Source organism: Aulonocara stuartgranti (assembly GCF_965226115.1).
Source record: "Aulonocara stuartgranti genome assembly, chromosome: 7".
NCBI lineage: Eukaryota > Metazoa > Chordata > Actinopteri > Cichliformes > Cichlidae > Aulonocara > Aulonocara stuartgranti.
In genome coordinates this window covers 54,285,001-54,307,317 of record NC_138945.1, presented here as the reverse complement: position 1 = coordinate 54,307,317, position 22,317 = coordinate 54,285,001, and the positions used below count along the sequence as shown (strand labels likewise).

Genomic DNA, 22,317 nt, shown 5'->3' with positions numbered 1-22,317 from the left:
CATAGGATATAGGGCGGTGAGGGCAACAATGGTGAGTGAAGAGATGCTTGAATTAAATGTTTATTTTGACAGTTGTTTCAGATTCAGGGGGAAATATTCAGATAAAAAGACGGAGGTTTGCCAGATTTTGAGTTATACAAAGTTTACGCTTTAAAGCACAGGTGCAAGTTTAGTTCACAGTTTAATCACAGAGCTTCCGCCGAGTCCTCAAACATGACACCATCATCTGTTTGGCCCGGAGACAGCTCAAATTCAGTGCAAAATACCGATGATGTCGTATCTGGAAAACAGTAACAAATGGAAAGCAATCCTGTTCATGTATTAATCACCAGGAGATGTCATATAAAAAGAGATGAGATGTGCCAAATCCAGGGGTTAAAGTGGGCCGGTGTTTTATTTTGTTTTTGTATTTTTTAAATATTGATATGTTCCCTCCTTTTAAATCCCGTTTGTCATTTTTAACCCTGATAAATCCCTCTGAGCTGATTGGTGGTGTCATGAGAAAAATGGCGCCTCGTTATTTGTGTTACAGAGACACTGAGGCACGAGACCAGACAGAAGAGTTTTTTTTAAATTTCTTTTTTGTGTAACTAAAATAATTGTGTAACTAAGATAATAGTGACACATGTATGGATTTGCACAAACTGGAGATGGAGACCTTGTTTGCTGAGGTCTTTAATCTTGTCAAACTGACAGACAGAGAAGACCATTCAGAAAATGACGATTCTGCGAATGCAAGATCTGGAACACCGGGAATGAAATAGTCACTGTCTGAGGCCTGTTGGTGAGGAAATCTGTGATCCAGGACCAGGTGGGCGGGGGGATCTGAAGATGGTCCATACTTATGATATTGCTTTGTAATGTGTGTTATTGTGCTGTAAAATAGATGTAGTCTCATCATCTAAGGTCACACTTGAATGCTTTCTGTTCTTTGATGCTTAGTTTTTAATCAGGTTCAACCCCCAAATTCAGGAGTCAAAAACCTACCATATCACACAGTTTTTCAACTTGACGTTTAATAACAGTCAGAACACTGGCTTCCGCAGACTCTCATTTATTGCCCTTACTTTGTTTTCCAACTTAGTTTAACTTTTGATGTTTCCCTTCTTTCCAGTGGCTTCATATTAAGAACCACCAACTTGCATTTAAGACTCACAGAAAAATCTCTTTTCCCCCCCTGATGCCAGTGCTGTCTTCCACACTGACACATGAGCTCCATCCAGGACATGAAAGGTTACCAAATGGTTAATGAGTATGTGAGTCATATATATAGTATATAGTATTTTATTTTATTCTATTCTGTACAGTTGTGTACTGTATTTATTCTTATTGTATTCTAATTTTTGCCTCATAACTTTTGCACTGTCCACTCCTGCTGTGACAAAACAAATTTCCCACGTGTGGGACTAATAAAGGTTATCTTATCTTATCTTATCTTATCTTATATACTATGGCCTTCACATTCAAGAGCTCTTAACCCAGTCGAGACTCCCTTTCCATTGCCAGAGCAAATAATCAAAACACCCAATAGGGAAATGCCTTTTGAAAGAACGCTTTTCCATCCTAGAGACATGTAAAAGCAATAAGCTGTCCTGGCAGCATGTGGTAGCTCATCACCTTGTCCAGACACTTTGTTCTTTTAATATCTCATAGTCCTAATGCATTTAAGAGTTTTCTATTTTGTTTTGTTGCATTGTGTATTCTTTCCCCATTATTATTTCAGGTTTTATCCTTTTTTGACTTTTCAATTTAACTGAGCAGTGTCTCTCTTGACTTCTTACACAATTCTTACAAAAACTCCTCGTGGCTCATTTTTACTTAATCTCTAAGTTCCACCTTAAATTTGAAAGACTTCTTTCAGTTGTTTTTTCCTGGTGTCGCTGCAGTGGATCATCTCCCTCCATCTTACCCTGTCCCCAGCAACCACCACTATCACCCTCTGCATGTCCTGCTTCATTACATCCATGGCAGTTCAGTCTTCAACCTCATTTGTCCAATATATCCGCTATCCTTCCTCTGCACATGTTCAAACCATTCCTGATCAAGTCCATTCTGATCATTCCAAATGTAAATCCTAACATCCTTAGCTCAGCCTGCTGCTGTCTTTTTGTTTGTGTCACTGTGTCCAAACCACACATCATAGCATCCTGTAAACCACCTATTTCACTCCTGCTGTCATACTTCTGTAAAATATTATCACTGATACTCATTTCCACCCAATTGTGCCCTATTTGCACTCTCTTTTTCACTCATCTCGTAGTGTCCGTTACTTTAGACAGTTGACTCCAGTTCTCTTTCACTACCTCTACTCCTTCCATCTTCACCTTAAAGGACTACTAAGTCAAAAATAATCAGTTTGTCATAGTTCAACTTCCTTCATTTGGCAAGCACAGAAATGCAAAATCTAACATGCACGTGCTGTAATGCAGTGGTAACATGCCGCTCAAAACATTTAAACCAGACCCACCCAGAGTTGACTCAATTCAGTTTTATTTGTATAGTGCCAAATCACAACAACAATCACCACCAGGTACTTAATATTGTAAGGTAAAGACTCTACATTAATACAGAGAAAACCCCAACAATTAGATGACATATAACAGCACTTGATAGTGACAGTGGGAAGGAAAACCTCCCTTTTAACAGGAAGAATGTCAGGGATGGCTGTGTGGCAGACATGACTCAAAAAGGACAAATGGAAAATTCAAAAGCAGCTCTACTGCTGATCTAAGAATGACAAAATGCATAATACAAAATAACTCAGGCTACACAGAGGAAACAAGGCTCTAAGAGGAAGGAGGAAACACAAAACACACAAAGCACACAGCAAGAGGGAGAACACGACATGGGGCAAGAAAAGACAGACATACTGTATACACACACTGATGATGAGGGAACAGGCAACAGGTGTGAACAAGGTTGAAACTTACAAAATAACAAGTAAGAGGAAGAAGAGCTGAATACAATGCACACAAGACAAGAGACTATCAAAATAAGACAGGAGATGACACTTAGACCTAAGACACACCAGCATGACAGAGGAAAAACACTGAGACAAGAGGGGAACTATAAATGGATATAAATAAGCTCTCCTTAACCAAAGACACGATAACAGGAACTGAACCAAAACAATATAAACAGAATACAGAATGAAACCAAGAATAATTAAAATTACAAACCAGAGAAACTCAAAACGGCGACAAAGAAACCTTCAGCAGAACCAGGATCAGCGAGGGGCATCCAGCTGGCCACGACTGGTTGGGAGTTGTATTCAGCACATATTTTCACACTCTCCAGAGTTTCATTAAACCAGTAGGCCAGTCATTTCTAATCTCTCTTTAAAATGTTTATGTGTAATTCACATGTATAACACCTTAGATGATTTTTAAATTCATCCACTTTTTTATAGAAAACGACATAAGTGAAAGGAAAGGCTTCTCGACAAGGATGACGCCCTTTAGGGTCTACTAGTCTGTTAAACTGGGTGTAAGTATACAAATTTTACACTCATTTATGACTCATAAATATTCATACAGTGTGTGAATAGCGTAATCCTCTGAGATTACAGCACTGGCTCCAAACTGGCTTTCACTGACCTTCCATCTATATGTGGATAAATCTGGAGCCGCCAGAAGCAGCGAAATGCGCCGCTGATTTCCAGATTACGGATGGGTTAAAAGCTCAAACAATGATGCAATGAAATCCAAGACGCCATCCCTCTTCTTACTTATCTTTTTTCAATCTTACTGCATTCAAGCAGAGACAGCATCACAACAACAACATGGGTAAATGTGTTCATTTTTGTAATATTGTAGATCACAGAGCAGTAGGTTTTGTACCATTTTACATTGTTTCCACTATTTTGTCCACATTTTTTAACAATATATGTGGATATTTTTTAAAAATTGTAAATTAATTGCAAACCCTACTTTGTCCTGAAATCTACGTGCAGCGGTTAACAAATTTATTAAACCACCGAGCAGTGAAAGGCCTGATTTAACAATAATGACAATGGCAATTTGATTTATATAGGACACTTCATTACATGCAAACTCAATGTGCTTAACGCAGAAAAGGAAGAAACATAAAAAATAATAATAATTTATGAAAATCATTTTTTCTGTTTCTGTCAGTCAGTATGTGCAAGCACTTTAAACAAACTGATATTTGGAAAATTGCTAAAATATAATTATTGTTGTTATATATTGATTAAAAAGCAGAAAAATAGTAAAACAATATTATTTTGTTATTTGCTCGTATTCCTGAACAGAAAGAAAATATGATATGTAGTTCTCGAAAATTATGCTTGACAAATTTTTGACTTCGAGAGGTCGGGTATGCCGGTACACATTTGGGTATAAAAACATAATTTCAGTTCAGTGAATTTTTTTGTTTGTTTGTTTGTTTGTTTTAAACAGGTGTTTGACAGATTTCAAAAATATTTGTGGTTTTTTATTTTTCTGCATGTGGTCTAAAACATGTTTTACCTACTGTATGTCAAACAAGTCTGGGATTACAAAGCAAAAGCTAAAGGAAGGATTATCAAAAGACTTGATATAGCATCAATATTACATCTATGCCTATAAAACGTATAAATCGATAAAATTCTGAGAAGCCTTAGCAGTGACATTTAAAGTTTCAAAAAGTTGCAGTTTGACTTTTGTACATTTACTGCAAAACATGTCGAATAAACCATAACCTGCCCCCCCCCCCTCTCTCAACAACTCAACAGCAGCTCTCTCTTGTGGACAATCTGCTGAACTGTGACTTTTCTGTCACAGTGTCAACATACTGTGCAACTTAGCAAAAATGATCATGGTGTCATACAGATTACAAACCATACAAACGAAACTTCTAAGATAAAATCTTTCTCTTTAAAAAAAAAAATGATTTGAAACTGCAGTCAGTTATTGTTTGTTAACTGTAACTATTGTATTTAATGTAAAATTAATGTCTATGGTGTCAGTAGATTGTGTAGATAGATTTTTTTTACTAAGTAGATTTTGTTCTCTGAGCTATTCGAGTGGGTAAAATGTTTACCAGATATGACAGCATTCCTCTTGGTTCAGTTCTAGCTTTTGACCTTTTCCCAAATCTGTATCAGATTTGTTATAATCTTAAAAGTGGACTCTTTACAAACACATTTACTTAATTACGTCACCAATTTATTTGAAATATATTACCTGTAACAATGGGTGTATAAAAATAATGAAATTATTCGGCCTTTTTTGCGTTTCATGTCTGTTCCAAACCCCAAAAATGGCAGTTTCCTGTTTGAGACATGAGACATTTATACTATTGTGTCCATCCCTGTAAATACACAGGGGACACTTAGACATTCATGTCTAAGTGGATTACCCCAAGAAAAGCACTTGTTTATTGAAGGTGTGTACAGATGTATGCAGTCCTATAAGTGTCTAATCTGACCAGATTGTGGAGCAGCGGGTGACTGCTAACAAGGGTAACTGCAGATTAAGGTCAGTTTGCGACACAGCAGACAGAAAACAAGGCTAATAAATGCCAAACATCACCTGTTTACCCATCTTCCCTCTGAGGGAGCTTTGTTCTCATCACTCCAGGCACTGATTAATGCGCCTGGCTTTTAGGTTTCTACCTGTGCCACATAAGATACTTAAAGAGATATAGGAACAGATCCACATCAGTCTTTCATCTCACTGCACTAAGTGATCAGGCTGCCAGTGTCTGGAGTCAGTCATGTGACCAAGAAGTCAGGCTGGGCATGTGGGACTTCCTGCTATTGAAAAGAGAAGGCACCGCCAGCAGAGCCTTCAACAGAAATGGAGTATCCTTTTTTCTTGCTACATTCTCCTGAAGGAAAGGTAAGATTGTAACCTCGTAACCTGCTGTATCATTAGCATTAGCAAACACATGCTCTACTCTTATGAGCAAAATATGTTGATGTGTTGTTTTATTTACTTTTCCACTTAATGTCCGTGCACAGACTAAAACCAGGGAAACAGCAATTATCTCGACATAGTTCAAGATACTCAGAGCAACCTGCTCATTCATACATCACAGAAGTAACTGAACTAATTAAGCCACAAATGTTTTTCCCAATAGTGTTTCAGTCACACAGGAATGGACACTTTGTTGATTGTTGCTAAAAAAGATATAAGGACACGATGAGTCTACAAGCTCCAGATATCCACCCCCACCACCAGCACCACCACACTTTTATATACATGTAGAGGGAGTTATCCTTTTGTAGGGCAGAGGATTGCACTAGCCTTTGCAGTGGGTAACCAACAAGAAAATCAATTAAAAACATAGTTAACAGATCAACTGACAAAAAAGAAGTAAATAGCTGAAGCCCTCTCTTGCTGGTTTCTTGCTGAAATTGCATCACATTGTGGTATATATTCTGTTTTTGCATTTTCATCAAGCAAATGGCTTAAATGAGGTGCAAGTCTTAGCAGCAGGGCCAGCTGATTTTGTTTGGGTTAATAGAAGGTTTAAATTAACTCTGTAAATTAGAGGATCTTTTGATTGCCAGCTTTTCCCGTCAACCCAACAGGAGTGCCAGGAGTGGGAGGAGCGCCACAGTGACGACGACGCTGATGCAGACGAGATCCTGTGTGGAATCCAAGTAAACATCAGTTTCAGTGTCTTCCTATTACAACCTTGTAGCATTTTTAAAACCATTCAAGGATAAAATATTGTTGCATATAAAAGATAATTAAAAACAAACAAAGCATTGCATGGTCATTCAAGAGCTTGATAAAAGTATTTGTCAGGAACAATGATTTCTCCTTTTAATGATTTCACACTAATGCAAACAAAATTGTCTACATTGTAAACACACTTCTTGAAATCCACTTTTGTTCACATACTCGACTCATTTAAATTTTTTTCTTAATCTTTCTGTTGCAGTGAGTTTGTGTGTATTTAAGCAAAGCCAACAACTGATATGTTACTCTGAGGAACATGTTTAGTTTATTTTTTTAAAAATCTCAAACAAATCTTTAGAGAGTAAAAATACACAATGACTAGCTTGTTCAGATCACACATGATCAGCTTTAAACTGTATCAATACATGTCATCTCATACACTGGAGTTATAACGGTGTAACTTCCTTTCATCATGCTTCATAGGGGGAGTTGTGGAGTCAGTATCCCGCTGACTTCTGTCGCCACCCCTGGCTGGACAGGGACATCGAGGCAGTCAGGACTCTGTATTCAGTCTCTGCTGTCTCTGTCAGGTGAACTTCTGAACATCCCTCCTTGTTCATGGCTTTTAATAGAAGTGATCCATGGTCCTTTTTAAACTACATTTTCACAATTTCCCTTCTTTTTTTTCTCCTAGGGAGTACGGGTCAATTGATGATGTGGATGTGGACTTAAAAATGAATGCTAACTTTTTAGATGTGAGTTGATTTACATCAATATACAAGTGAATTACATTTTTATCTGTTATTCACCAATTTATCTAAGTAATTAATTATCTATCTCTATGTAAAGTGCAGCTAATATGTGAGCCCATGTTCTCGATTTGATCAGCTCTCTTTGGATCTATAAGTTAACCTAATTTTATCTTGAATTACCCGTCTCAAAACCACTTCCGATCTATGCTTAGGATCATTATCCTGCTGGATCATATAGTCACCACAGAAATATGACTTTCTGACTTATAGTTTGATGTCCTAAAAAATGTCTTCACTGTCATATCAGCACTATCAATACTGTTGGTGTGCCCAGAATAACTCATATTTTCAAGCACAGAGAGGCAGATCCTAATCAAATGAAAAGAAGTTAAAGAGTCTTGTGAATTTAAAATTATGCATTCTGGGAACAGTATGGATTAAGCTTTTCCATTAGTTAGATGTTTTATGTTATCACATTTATATCTATAGAAGAGACCACGTTTTTCTTTTGTGACTGTGCCTCTGTGACAAATGGATGTCTGGAACCTTCTGACCACAACTGCACATGCATTGGTTAAAGTGGCATATTCGCATGACACCTGAAAGTGTTGACATCTTTTTGGTGTCCATAGGAGGTGGCAGCCCAAGCCTGGAGGATTAATCTATTGGAGCCTGTCGTTATCCGTCTGCAGTTTTCTATGTCTCAGTATCTGGATGGACCTGGTGAGCAGCAACAATACATCCACATGCAGAATTCACTTCAGTCTAAATCAATGTGACACTTGATCAAGTGATGTTTCTCACTGCAGCACCTTCAGTTGAGGTCTTTCAGCTGTCTAATAATAATAACTTCAGTCTTGGGAAACAGTTGCAGAAGTGAGTGTTCATAGATTAACTGCTCCAACAGGACACATCCACCGTTTTTATTTCAGTCATAGCTCATCTGAAGATTGTGTAAAAGCCAACCTTTCGTTTTTGTTCTCCAGTATTCTCACAGTTTTCATATCTCGGGTGTGGAAACACCTTGCAAACGACAACGCTGTAACTGGGCAGAAGAGGAGTCACAGCTGGTTCAGGCCAAGTGGAACCATCAAGAAATTTTGTGCAAGACTTAGCACCAGGCTGCCACTATCAAAGTATGAAAGAGTTAAATGACACAGCTGTTTTACTGACTGAATCCATTAGTGCATGGATCTATTCACTCCTGTCTAACAATCAGCAGGCTAAAGGAGCTCCAGGAACCGGCTGCAAGACGCCGGATCATTTTACCAACAATGAAGCTGAACCGTCTCACAAATCATACAACTTCCTACACCATCAAGAATCCCGGAGAGCTCTTCACCTCCACGCCCAGCGGAAAGGTGAGGGAAAATATACTTCAAAATACATCGATGTGGAAAATTGGTGTGTGTGTACATATTTTCTATCTGCAACTGTGTTTCAGGTTCGGGTTCAGATTCTTTTATTGATAGCCTTAGGTAGATTTGTTTTGACGCTAATTGACCTGACATCAAAAACTATATTCACATATATATGGTAAAAAAGGAGAAAAGACAGAGTGCTCCAGGCTTCACTAAAACAACAACTTCAATCCCTGAGGCTATAAATAGCACAAAAAGGCTAAAAAATGAAAAAATCTAAATTAATCGATTCCAATTAAAATGAATTAATAGGTGGAATAGATGTGTGCACAATTTGATGCTCTGTCATCTTCCGAAATACAAAGACTAAAAGTAAAAAAAATTAAAACTAACTCAATAACAGATCCATCAAACAGCGTCTTAATGATGTGAAAGGTGAACAGTTTCCACAAGAAAAACAAACTATCAAAATTCAGTCTTGCATCAGTAATAATCCCTGTGCACACATTACACAGTATGACCCTTAATGTTTGTGGCATCAAGTGTGCGGGACTTTTTTCATTTGGTCTTTAACATGTTGAGCTGGAGATCAGACTCTTCAAACCACCTGTTCAATAACCGATCTGCAGCTGGTGTCCAAAAGACTAATAATGGCATTTAATCTGCATACGTTAAAGTGTTTGTCCTTTCAAACATCCTCTGACACATGTTCGTGCATCGTATAAACAGCAAGGAGGACAGGACACACCCTTGTGAACCAGCAGATGACCTGACTTGGCCAAACAGAAGCCCATTCACTGTCTGCGTTCTGTTAGAAAGTCCAGATTATGACTTAAATCAAATGGACTTAAACAAATTAAAACATGACTGAATGGTGTTAAATGCAGAAGATAAATCAGTAAACAGTAAAGAGTCTGACATGATATTCGTCTCCTTCCAAGGGTTTAAGGAGCAAATTAAGAAGAGTAAGTGTGGAGTCTTAGACTCCTCTGTGAAGGTTATACGCAAACAGTCTTTCAAAGATATTATTAAGACTGAGGTCAAAGCCTCTGGTTGAAAATCACTGCGGGCTTTGGGGTGACTTGAATTTGGTAACAGGGACAATTTCAGCATTCTTCCACACACTGAGGACATGTATAACTTTAGGAACTGAATAAAAGATGTAGTGAAAAACCAGGCCCAGCTTGTTTGCAGTGTTTAAGCAGCCTTCCACATTTACTTGTCTAATCCCTGACTCTTGTTTACCGTAATATGAAGAAATTCCTTTACAACTTCACTAGTATTAAAATGCTGGTTGTCCCTTAATGTGTGGCTCAGTTCCTGAAAGTCTTTGCTGAAATCATATATGTCAAACGGATAATCAAAGCAGTAAGAGCATTGGCAAATTCTCTGTCTGAATGGTAAAACCCTCTAAAATGCCATGCGTGCTGGTCTTTGCTTTTCAGCTCTTTGGTGGCTGCCTGCAGCTCTGATGCCTCTCCCTATTGAAAAGCATATCTCTTTCTTTGAATTGTGGACTTAACTACTTTCATAACCCATGGCTTATTATTTGAGTACTTTAAACCCTCTTACATGGAATAATCATATCTCTGCAAAAAGAAATATATGAGCATTATATGTCCACAAAATTGTCCAGATCACCTCCACAGGATTGCTCGAAAACATCCCAATTAGTGCATTTAAAGCATTCCAGCAAACAGAGCACTCCTTCCTCAAATCTGTCTTTGATGTCAGCAATCTGGACTTTATTTCAGTCTTTCCAGAGTTGTTACCTTTTTTTTAAAGTTCTGAATATAGAGTGATATTGTTTGTGACCCTTCTTCCACAGAGGGTGATGGTCTCAGCAGTGAAATCATCAGCACAGCTTAACACTAAACAGCTGATGGAGCTACTCTTCACATCCCAGGCAATTGGGCACTGTAAGACCACACCAACTCTGCAGCACGGCTTCTTGGTGCAGGTGAAAGCTTACTCTAATCTGAGGGTTTGAGTTCTCTTGCTCATAGGGGATTGTCTGAGTTCTCTTAAATAAATAATTTAGGGTCTTAACTTTGCAATATAAAAGGCTTTGAGTCATTTATTGTTGTGAATTGGTGCTACTTAAAAAAAAATTGAATTGCTTGTTAAAACCTGCGTTTGCTAGGGGACAACCAATCACAAGATAGTTGGCTTGAAGAGAGGGAAGCTACTGAAGGGCTGGTGCAAGGCCTGGGATAAGATAAATAATGATTAGTTTGAACTGTGAATCATGGAAAGCGACACTATTAAGAGTCCAGTTACAAAATATGGAGCTGGAAGCAGGAAAATTGACTTTAAGCATGACATTTGAGCAGGTTTGTGTTGATTTTGAATTATTTTCTTAGAAAGCTACTTTGCCTCTGTTTTCTTTGTGTGCACAGATAATGAGGTATGCTGAGCAGAGGATCCCAACACTGAATGAATATTGTGTTGTTTGCGATGAGCGGCACGTGTTTCAAAATGGGCCCATGCTTAAGGTGCGAGCTCTCGATAAATAATTAACTGTTGGTTGAGCAGCTATTCAATAAAACTGAGCCTTGATTCTTCGACAGTATTCTCTACGTTGTGTGTTTGTAGCCAGCGGTTTGCACCAGGGAGCTCTGTGTGTTTTCCTTTCACATGCTGGGGGTTATGTCTGGAGCGACAGAAGAGGTTGCCACCGGTGCAGAGGTCGGTAAGCTTTTAAATATTTTATAGCAGGAGTTATTACAGTATGGGACATGAGTAAGGCAATAATCTTTGCTGTTGCAGGTGATCGACTTGTTGGTAGCCATGTGCAGAGCTGCCCTTCAGTCTTCACGCAAGAGCCTTATTTTTGAACCGTACCCTTCTATTGTCGATCCACACAACCCCAAAACTCTCGCCTTTAGTCCAAAGGTATCAGCTGAATCAAAGTTACCACTGGCGTGATCCGTCGTGCACTATTCAGTGTGTCATTTTATTGATTTGTTTTCGCTTTTGTTGTAACAGAGCAGAAGCTATGACAGGCTGCAGAAAGCTCTGGACAATGTCTTGTTGGTCAGGAGGATGGCACAGGTGAGGTCTTTCAAAGTAAAATCTACACTCTCATTTTCAACAATTACACATCGGTCTGCTGAATGAGCACAAACTCAAAGCAGGTAAATGATTTCCTGAACTGGATTTATTAGATTATAATGATTAAATTGTCTTTAAATCATACTCAGGGTCCATATTCTGAGATTAAGAAGCAGCTGGACAAGATAGACCCTCTCGCACATCCATTACTGCAGTGGTGAGAGACTAAATCTGGATGTGTTTTTAGTTATTATTTAGTAGATCGCTGCATATCTGTCCTTTTGTTACTCACTCGCCTCAGTAGCCATTCATCGAGTCTAGTTCAAACTTGGCAAGCGCATTGTTTTGGGCTAAGTAATTGCAGCGTTGCGTCTGAAGTCGTTTAAATGAAAGTGTTAGAAAAGAGTAACTTGAGTGAAATCCAGTTATATTTAGGTTAACATCTGGATTTGCTTTTGTATGTTTTACAACAGGATTTTAGCAAGCAACAGATCGCACATTGTGAAGCTTCCGCTGAGCAGGGTATGCCCAAGCAGTCAGATTTATTAGCAGTCTAGCTGCAAGCTTTAAAGCAGTTGTAGACTAGTTAATAATTAGCAGCCACATATCAAATTTCACAATGTGCTTTCTATAATTTAATGTTTTTTGTTGTTGTTGTTTTTAATCAATTGCTATTTAACAGCAACTGACGTTTATGCACACACCCCATCAGTTCCTGTTGATCAGCAGCCCTCCATGTAAGGAGGCTCACTTTCAAACTGCCAAAAAGCTTTATGGCAGCACCTTTGCTTTCCAGTAAGTGAAGTCAAAGATTTTTTTTTTCATGAAATTTTCACATCATCACTTATACAGTATATAGAGCATGATCCATGCTTAGTAGATCATATTTCTCTTCTTTCAGTGGTTCCCACATTGAAAACTGGCACTCTATTTTGAGAAACGGGCTGGTTAACGCATCTTACACAAAGTTACAGGTAGAATATATAAATTCTAAATGCTTATTGTCTTTGATCACCGTCTGAAGTTACAGACAATTTCAACATAGGAAATTTTTATGTGGATGTTCAGACCACCGAAACCTCTCCCTTCTTTCTATTTTAGCTCCATGGTGCTGCGTATGGGAAAGGCATCTATTTGAGTCCCATTTCAAGCATATCATTTGGATATTCTGGTAAGAACTCTGTTTCTTGTCTGTCGATTACGAGTTCTTTTTGCATGTTTTTAAGAGTATTCTTCCATTTTTCTTTAGAGATGGGGAAAGGTCAGTACAAAATTCCTACCAGAGAAGAACTCTTGCAGAAATACAACCGAATAAACCAAATCAAGCAGGTCGGGTTGTTCACATTTATCTAAATGCTGCAAACATTCACTCTGGAGTACAATATCCTTTTTTGCTTTCAGTATCTCATCTTGTATTTCTATATGTTTTAGGAACAAGTGGGGGAAGGCAGGTTTTTGCAAAGCACGAACCTAAACTGCGTTGCACTCTGTGAAGGTAAATACGGAAGACCCCACAAAGCAACAAAGATTTATTTAATTGCGTGTGATGTGATTTTGTCTATCTGTTAACAGTGATAACTTCAAAAAACCTGCAAAAACACGGCAACATTTGGGTGTGTCCGGTTTCCGACCACGTGTGCACGCGGTTCCTCTTTGTGTGAGTAAGACAAAAAGCAGAAAGCAAAAGCAAACAATGAGAAACAGTTCCAACATTTTTTTTCTTCAGAAAGTTAGAACTCTGGACTTTATTTGAGCTTCCTAAAAAGGCTGCTTTCTTCTTCCACAGCTATGAAAACGGGCAGGTGGGAGATATCGACATAAACACCCAAGAGGACAAAATCCAGCAGGAAATTTCACGAGTAATTGCTTCAAAGCCATGCTGAGAAAACCAGGATACATACACACATATGTCATTTCTGTTCTTTATAATAAAAACAAAAACTGTGAGAATGAATATTGATTGTCTGTGGCTTTTTCTGGTTTAAGACATTAACATGAAACACGGAGCGCCTTGAGGTAAAAATTTATGTCTTGCACAAGTGAAAAACATTCACATGATTTAAACAAAAACCTCAAAACTGAATATGAGAAAAGCATACACACCACATGTATGCTGATGTTTATTGTGGCTAGCACAGTGGTTGGCACTGTTGCCTCATGCAAGAAGCCCCTGAGTTTGAATCCACTGGCCAGGGCTTTTCTGTGTGGAGTTTGCATGTTTTCTCTGGTGGGATTAGGTTAATTATTCTAATTTAGCTATAGGTGTGAATGTGAGTGTGAACAGTTGTCGAGTGGTAACCTGTCCAGGGTTAGCCCTACCTCTCGACCTATGACAGGAATAGACCCGGATGAGGACAAGTGGAAAAGGATTTATGGAGTGACAGCTATGTCCTAAATCCATTAAATTGGAGGAAAAAACAATGTGCATGACAAGTTTTATGCTAACCAGACTCTGACTTAGTTGAACACTCCAAAAAATAACTCTTTAAATTAACTTAAAATAATCATGAATAGAATTTCCACCTTACTAAATGTCTTACTTTTGTTGGACTGATGTAATTTGCCTGGATTGGATCAACTCAATTAGATTAAGTTGGGCTCAACTGCAGTAAATAAGCTGAGTCATCATTATTTAATTAAGCTGGTCCAACTAAAGTACATGAAGTTGAAAGAATTGAATAATGCTAAAATAAACCAATTTAATCAGGTGGAAATCCTTTCCATGTTTTTTATGACCATTCAAATAGTTTTTTGTTTGAGTACACAAACACATATTCACGTGTATATGTACATATACATACATGCACACATGTGCACAATCAAAGTCAACAAAATCTATGTGATATGAAATAAACAGTCAATCATCAAGTCCTAAATGGAGTACAAAAAAGTATGTACATACATGTTGATCCCTATTACATGCTCAACACTTTCAGATTGATCACATTCATCACCCCCACTTCCCCTCAGCATTTGTATATAATCACCCTACAAAAACAGAGAGAAAAGAACAGGTATGATCCATCCATATTGTATGTATCTAGCAGTTCATCTATAGATGTATTCATCAGACATTAATTTCATATTCTTCCAAAAGCATGTTTTTTAGAACAAACTAATGCTTGAACATTCCTGTAATGCAGGTTCACTTTAACCCACGGTGATATTAGTTTTGCAATATGTACTTTCTTCCACAAGATGGGGGTGTGACCATTAACTCTAAGGACCTTTTCGATATAAATACAGCAGATCAAACCCCACAACTGTTATGTTATGAAAAACATAAACTGGAGACTGAAGGATGTTTAAACTGGGTACGCAGCTGGGCGCTGGAGCTTCTGTTCATTTTCCAGCAACACTAAACATGTCAGATAAAAATAAACACTTGGGGAGATTCTGGAGCGTGCGCAAGGCCTCCAGTGAACCACCTTCAAATATTTAATGAGTATTCTCGGGATGGGAATGCTGCTGTTAACTGATGTTTATGAAAAGCAGATAATTCTTCTGTAAAGCAACTTAATTTGAACAATGCATTTCATGCTTCTGCTGATTGTTTAACATGGGGTGCATACCATCCTGCGAGGCAGAAATGCACCATTATAACAGCATGCTGATTCCATATGAGCCCTCCAGCTGCCTCCTCACCTCCTCCCTTGGATCAGCTTCTCTAAAGAGAGCTGCAACCAATGCACCTCTGTTCCCATCTGGATACTGATTTTCTGTCTTTCTATTTAATGTACTTGTGGTCTGACAATAAAAAGTAGCAGCTCCAAGATGTGATTGTCCTTGTACATGTCATTTCTTAAAAAGAAGCACAACTTTTGTAGCAAGGATTATTTTGGGGTCAGCCCAGCAGGCGATGCACTGAAAGGAGGAGAGCTGTGAAGCTGCTGTAATAGCCCAAAGGAAGACATTTCTCTTGGACCATATGGCTCTCTGATGATAGCGCACTGGGAAAATAATCTTGAAAAACCACACTCCATTATATACTACAATGACTAGCATTGCTCCACATCTTGAGTGAGATTGGTTGTTTGGTGTCATATCTGCAAAACCGCACATTAAGAATGTCAGCAAAGTGGCACAATTGAGTCGAGTTCAGTTAAAACAAAGATTTATTTCAGCTGCGTGCCTTGATCTCATTAACTCGTGTTCATTCGTCTGTATAATTCAAGCAACCACACAGACAAAACCATTCCCAGATCCCTTAAGCCTTTTAACAAGAAACCCAACTAGCTGAAATATACAGACATTATTAAATGAGGCAAAATGTTGCATGTGCCTTTAAGAGCACTATGTCCCACTCTACATGTCTCTCTCTGAGCCTCATATGTGTCTGTTGGCATCAGCTGTCCTCAGTGCTGAAAAGAGCAAGGACATCTTTTCCTTCACTTCAGTGGGATTAGTGGAAGAAGTGCCCTCTTTATTCTGCTGGCTGCCATCTCAGCGCTCATAAAGGCAAAATGAAAAAGAAGCTTGGACGGAGAAGAGAGAGGATCAAGATAAGTGACAAGTTTAGATTACAGAGCCATTCAGCTTTTACTTTCTTAGAGTAAAGGAACAAGAACAATGTTTTAGATCCCAAAGGAGACATACAAATAGTCTGTTACTGCAGCTTCCCGCACTGTTATTTTGCTGCTTTCTAAGTAATGACTTAACCCAGGGGTCAGATGAACAGTGCTATATGTGGCACTACAATGGAACAGCAGCCTACTTCATTCAGTCCCTCTGTCCAGATCTCGTTGCCACTTCCAAAAACTGCTGGTGAGAACAACTTCAGGAGAATCAGCCGCACAGAGGACAGCATTCCCTATCCGATCCCAAGCTTGGCCGCAGACATCCTGCACATGCGAGTAAAAGGAGGAAGCAAGATTCGCAGCTTACTGCAGTTTGCAGCAGCTCGCATGCAAGGGGAAGTAAGAAACCCAAATGGGATGTCACTAAGACAGGTGGTCTTCACTGGCTCAGGCAGAGGAGTCACAAAAACTATCACCTGTGTGGAGATCCTGAAACGTAAAGTTGAAGGTCTGCACCAGGTGTCCAAACTCTACTATAACACAGTGAAGGAGGTTTGGAAGAGTCCACAGCCTGGAGCACCAGGTATAACCATGGAGCGGAGAGTTCCTGCCATCTGCATCTATCTATCTAAAGATCCTCTGGACCCCCAGGAGCCTGGATATCAGCCACCACAAATCAGCAGTGTTCCTACAGAGGATGCTGAGAGACGGAAGGGTCTGCTCAGGACGGCTCATGCTCACTCATCCCCACACACAGCCAAGAGACTCTGTCTGGATGATTCGAGTGCATGTCCTCCCCTAAACCTCTGATTACTTCATGAGAAATAAGAAATTTGGCATTTGCATAGATTTAATAGATTGTTGTGTGCTCCGTTTTACAGCATGAAGCTTTCTTGAAGAAAATAATACCTCTGCATTTCTGGGGGTTTATCGTGATGCTTATGTAAGGCATTTTGCTACAAAAGTAAACAGTTGTGTCTATAATGCTTCTTTGCAATACTTTGTCACTTTGTTGTGAAATGTAACAGGTTAACATATGACTATAACTATTATTATCAACAATATCAGTAATAGATTTGTAGTCATAGAGGGGGAAGTATTTTAATCCTGCTGAATTTCTATGTTGCCTCACTTACAAAGAAATGAACAGTCTCGGATTTTTATGAGAATTTAAAGAGCTAGTGGCTAAAATTCCTCCTGAGATGTCTTACTGCTGTGCTTACCGACAGTGATTTCTCCACCAAGTACTAAGTCATGTTTTGCTTGGGGATTAAATACTGATTTCAGTCAATGTCAGGCATTCAACTTTGATTTTTGGTTAGTATTCTATCTCTCTTCATTAACATGAAACTACCTTAAAAATCAAGAACTGATCATTTCTTTGTAAACTTCTGCAGGGGATCAAATGATTATTTGCCCCACTTTATAAGCTGATGATGGTGTTTTAGTGTAGTTACATTAATAGTTAGTTTACTTGCAAATGAACAAGCAAACTCCACTGTGCCCAGCTGGGAAAACAGCTGGGGAAAGAAGCATACACAACAACCCATGCTAGACACTAATGACCACTGTCCGGGGTCATTCTGATGCAAAAAATCAACCAGTAGTCATGGAATTGGTCATAGTCATTTTAAATATAAAGAACATGTTTTGCATCAGTTGTCTATATTCTGTTTTCTGCCTGTGGAAATAATTCATGTGCACAATAATGGCTCACAAGAGCATACGTTTTTGGTTTGTTTGACTGACTTTTATAATGATGGTACTCTTTTGTAGTAGAGTCACATCAATAAAAATGAATCATAAAGTGACACAGTGGTCAAGTGGTCACCTCACTAACCTCCAGGTTAGTTGGGACTTCTTTGTGTAAAAGCTGCATGTTCCACCTGTGTGTGCTTTCTCCCTCACAAGAGATTGTTATTTTTAGGTTAACTTTGAACTGGCAATCGGTGTAGTTGTTTATATCTGTGGTAGACCGGTGACCTGCATAGGTTATGTGTAATGCTCTAGTTCGCCTTTGACCCAGGCTGAATAAATAGTAAAGAACATGAATTTAATTGTATGCATCTTATTTTTGAGGTTTTAGTGTCTGATGACATGAAATAAAAGCAGTTTAAATGTCCAACATTGAAGTTTTGCACACACACCTTTTTCATGCACATCACCACTTATATCTAACTAAAATGATCATAAATCTAAAATGTTCTGCTTTAAGAAAGCTCTGTGTCTTACAGTTTCAACTTGTGTGCAATTCTATCATCAAGAACCTTTGAAACATCTATTTTGTATCGTTCGCATTAAAAAGAAAGAAAGAAAAGATATCCCATAAAAAAATACTTCTCTGTGAGAATGACATTGCAAATATTAACATGTTTTCCCAGTTGTCAGTCCTGCAATTTCTTTCTAGGGAAGTCAAGGGTAAATATGAGCTGCAGTTTGCGCGTGCGCAACAGGAGATTGCGTACGTGCCAGGCTAACACAGTTAGCACTAGCTTCCTTCGGACAGACCGCACCGGTCCGTGTAGCTCGCAGTCTCGCATCATGTTCAGAGCCGCCGTCCGACTGTCAGTCTCCGGTGTCCGAAGTTTAACTCGGACGCAACCAGGGAGCCGAGGTAATTCCTAATTCAGTCACCCATTGTAAATATATTAATCTGTAATTGATATAGTTGCTTAGAAACTGTTAGGGAGACAATGTAACGGAAATCAAGTGTGACTGTCGGCACATTTGCGGTTCCTTTACGGCTAAGCTAGCTAGCTTTTATTCAAGAAAAATCGCTATTAAATAAACATTACGAAACTGCATTATAATGATTCAGCCATGATATCCACATTTTTATTCAGTCCAGCTTTTTCCCACGTAAACTGTGGGTGTGGTGCTTTGAAAAATGTCCTGTCGTTCTTCTTGGCGGAGTTTATGTCCTTGTCATGACCCGGCTAGAAGGCTTCGTCTCGGGCCCTGTGATTGTGACTGCTGACGCTAGTTACTAAGTAGGCTAGGTGACTGCAGGAGAGTTCAGACAACTAGAATTCAACATCAAAACGGAGTTTGGCATAGATTTTTATGAAAACAAACAGAATACTTTTTTGCATAGTTTTGCATTGTCTTGGTGTTTCTTTAGGGGTCAAAAAGTCTAAATGAGAAATGTTCTTTGGGTTGCAGGTTAATTAGTATTAACATGATACCTGAGCACATGCCTAAGTCATATTGTTTCATTTAAATTGCTATTAAATATAACCTGAGGACCATGTGACAGAAATTTCCGGTATGTCACGTCCTAGTGTGTCAGTCTGCTACGTGCAGACTGATACACAAGGTAGGTCATATCAAGACGGTGGCAACTGCATCACATTACAAGGAAGAATTTGTCCTTTTTACATCGCAGATACAATTCCCGGCCTCTTTATTAGATACACCTATGAAATTTAATACTGGCGAGTGCAACAACACTGATGCCGGAATGACTGCATTTTCAGTTTTAGTTGGTTTGAAGAAAAAGTTGTTTTTATTATTATCATTATTATTATTGAAGTTAGAGTTGGGGTGGTAGTGTAAGTGTCCCTAATATTTCGCCCGTCATGTATGAAATTTTTAAAATATGATGTAGCCTGGTCCTTCCGCATTTATTTAACATTCACTGTAGGTTTCTTTTATTAGACACAAATCACTGAAAAAAAATCTGTCTTATCATGCAGCTCTTCTGGCCTCAAGGTGTTATTCACATGGGAAGCAGGAGACAGACGAGGAGTTCGATGCCCGCTGGGTCACTTATTTTAACAAGCCAGATATTGACGCATGGGAACTGAGAAAAGGTACGTTTCTGGAATATAGTAATGTTGAATCAATGTAATCATTGGAATTGTTATTCATTGCTGAGGTATGTTTGTCTTGAGTCAACAGAAGTTATTAAAAAAATGGCCTTGTACAATTTTGCATTAAGAGGCTTAGTGAGATTAAGATTTAAGTAAACAGTCATAGTTTGCAATATAATGATTAAAATTGCATGTTTGCTTTGCATAGTTAACAAAAATGGTTGAATCTGTTGGTCAGAATCTGTTTACATTTGTTTCGATTCATTTCCTATTGTAAAACCCATATCATAACAATGTAAAAACTGAGCTTATTATAAGAAAATCAGTTTTCCTGATGAGACATTCACCCCTGATATTGTTTTAGTTATATAGACTGATAAAACTCATCTATATTGTTAACAGCTGCTAAACACTGACAGAGGCTGTGTGTAGTTTATAAATAAGCACTAGACAACAGTGGTTTGTCTAAATCAGCGGTCCCCAACCTTTTTTGCGCCACGGACCGGTTTATGCCTGACAATATTTTCACAGACCGGCCCTTAAGGTGTCGCGGATAAATACAACAAAATAAAACTAGTACCAGTACCGAAAAAAAGAAGATTTATTCACAACACACGTGAAAACACCCAGGAAAACCGAATTAACGATAAAAACGATAACAAAATAACGCTGAAAACCGATAAAAACCCTGAAAACCATACATTTCACACCTGAGCCTCAACTCTCACGGCCGGGTACCAAACGACTCACGGACCGGTCCGAGGCCCGGGGGTTGGGGACCGCTGGTCTACAGTATGCAGGTTTATGTCACAGCTGATTTATCGAATATAACAGCCTACCTATGTCCATTAAATCTGTCAAACGTGACAAAAGCAAATAAAACCTTTTTATTTTTGAGTCTTGGATTAATACAAATTTGATCCATTAGTAAGTAATTTTGGCAGCAGGGTGGTGTATGGCACCAGCTCAAAATAGACTCCTCTGATAATTGAAACAGGGGCATGTGCCCATTAAGTGTTCGCTTCATTTATAGAGCGCTTTGGTAAAGAGGGATTTAAAATACTGCTTCAAGCTACACCGAAAATAATTTGATGAGAATGGTTAGTCGTTTTATTTATTTGTTGTTTGCGCTCAGATCCTTTAGAAGTCTTTTTCTCTGATCTCTGGTTTAAATGTGTTGTGACTGCTTGTTTCAGGGATGAACACATTGATTGGGTACGATTTGGTACCTGAGCCAAAGATTCTCGAGGCTGCACTGAGAGCCTGTCGGAGGTTAAACGACTTGGCCAGCGCTATCCGAATTTTGGAAGCTGTGAAGGTGAGAGAAAAGGCACATGAGAGAAAATTGCCAGCCAGAGCCTTTGTAGTCAGATAATGGTGATTAATGGGTTTTATTGTTTATTTCCTCAGGACAAAGCCGGACCCCATAAAGATATCTACCCGTACGTGATCCAGGAGCTGCGGCCTACTTTAAATGAGCTTGGCATCTCTACACCTGAAGAGCTCGGCATTGACAAAATTTAGCAGAGCAGGTAGTAAAATCATCTATTCAGTCATGTTTATTCTCTTCCATGTGTGTTATAAGATGGCTGTTTAACAGATGTCTATATATGTTTGTTTGTTTCAGATCAAAAAACATACCCTGGACTCAAAACCCTCTTACTTCAATGTTTGCCTCATAAAACGCGTGCGATATTTAATTTGGCCTTTATTAAGTTCTGTTGCTTGTAAAATATTATTGAACATAATAAAGGAAACTGTATCTTTGAGTGTCACAAGGATATGGAATATTTTTCAATAGTCTGAGTAATTGTTGGAGCAATATTTCATTACACGTTGCTTTAATAGAGAACAAAGTGTCACCAAATGGTACATGTTGTCCGAGTGTGTGTCTTGTAAGATTCACATTTTACCACCAGGGAGCAGCATTTCCATATGAATGTAAAATCATTCTACTGTACTCAATCTACATCTGTTTTCTTTTTTTTTTATTTCAGGGAAAAATTATGTGCGGGTAAAATAAACTTGTTCAAAGGAAAAATTGTGTGATATTATTATGAGCAGATGTCTGAAGTAAAATGTATTTTTCCTGATAAATATCTTTTTATGGTTGTTTGTCCCTGTGTGTTGGCCCTGCGACAGACTGGCGACCTGTCCAGGGTGTACCCCGCCTCTCGCCCTATGACAGCTGG

The 22,317-nt window shown here is 38.7% G+C and overlaps 3 protein-coding genes across 5 annotated transcripts; all 3 read left to right on the top strand.

Moving 5' to 3' along the window:
• Positions 1-12: 12 nt before the first annotated feature.
• LOC309709663 (protein mono-ADP-ribosyltransferase PARP6-like) lies at positions 13-13,738 on the top strand. Of its 3 annotated transcripts, XM_082538408.1 has the most exons (25): positions 13-31; positions 701-811; positions 3,410-3,486; positions 5,607-5,840; positions 6,536-6,607; positions 7,113-7,219; positions 7,324-7,384; positions 8,014-8,104; positions 8,191-8,257; positions 8,368-8,517; positions 8,601-8,742; positions 10,571-10,702; positions 11,142-11,237; positions 11,338-11,430; positions 11,512-11,637; positions 11,731-11,796; positions 11,946-12,013; positions 12,270-12,318; positions 12,479-12,591; positions 12,698-12,770; positions 12,898-12,967; positions 13,046-13,125; positions 13,228-13,291; positions 13,369-13,453; positions 13,583-13,738. In XM_082538408.1, the coding sequence occupies exons 4-25, from the start codon at positions 5,799-5,801 to the stop codon at positions 13,677-13,679; spliced, it is 1,944 nt and encodes a 647-aa protein (XP_082394534.1). In that variant the 5' UTR covers positions 13-31; positions 701-811; positions 3,410-3,486; positions 5,607-5,798; the 3' UTR covers positions 13,680-13,738. The 3 variants fall into 3 exon arrangements, with proteins under 3 accessions (XP_082394534.1, XP_082394535.1, XP_082394533.1); XM_082538409.1 differs by lacking the exons at positions 13-31; positions 701-811; positions 3,410-3,486 and having other exon boundaries at positions 5,530-5,840; positions 8,604-8,742; XM_082538407.1 differs by lacking the exons at positions 13-31; positions 701-811; positions 3,410-3,486 and having other exon boundaries at positions 5,531-5,840.
• A 2,439-nt stretch (positions 13,739-16,177) lies between these two features.
• LOC309711728 (ribonuclease P protein subunit p25-like protein) lies at positions 16,178-18,333 on the top strand. The gene has a single exon (XM_082542193.1). It carries the CDS (start codon positions 16,467-16,469, stop codon positions 17,121-17,123), a length of 657 nt encoding a protein of 218 aa, XP_082398319.1. The 5' UTR covers positions 16,178-16,466; the 3' UTR covers positions 17,124-18,333.
• Positions 18,334-18,722: 389 nt separating this feature from the next.
• On the top strand, positions 18,723-22,166 carry LOC309711432 (cytochrome c oxidase subunit 5A, mitochondrial-like). Its single transcript, XM_082541745.1, has 5 exons — positions 18,723-18,927; positions 20,009-20,125; positions 21,322-21,443; positions 21,536-21,657; positions 21,753-22,166. The coding sequence occupies exons 1-4, from the start codon at positions 18,738-18,740 to the stop codon at positions 21,647-21,649; spliced, it is 543 nt and encodes a 180-aa protein (XP_082397871.1). The 5' UTR covers positions 18,723-18,737; the 3' UTR covers positions 21,650-21,657; positions 21,753-22,166.
• Positions 22,167-22,317: the final 151 nt, after the last annotated feature.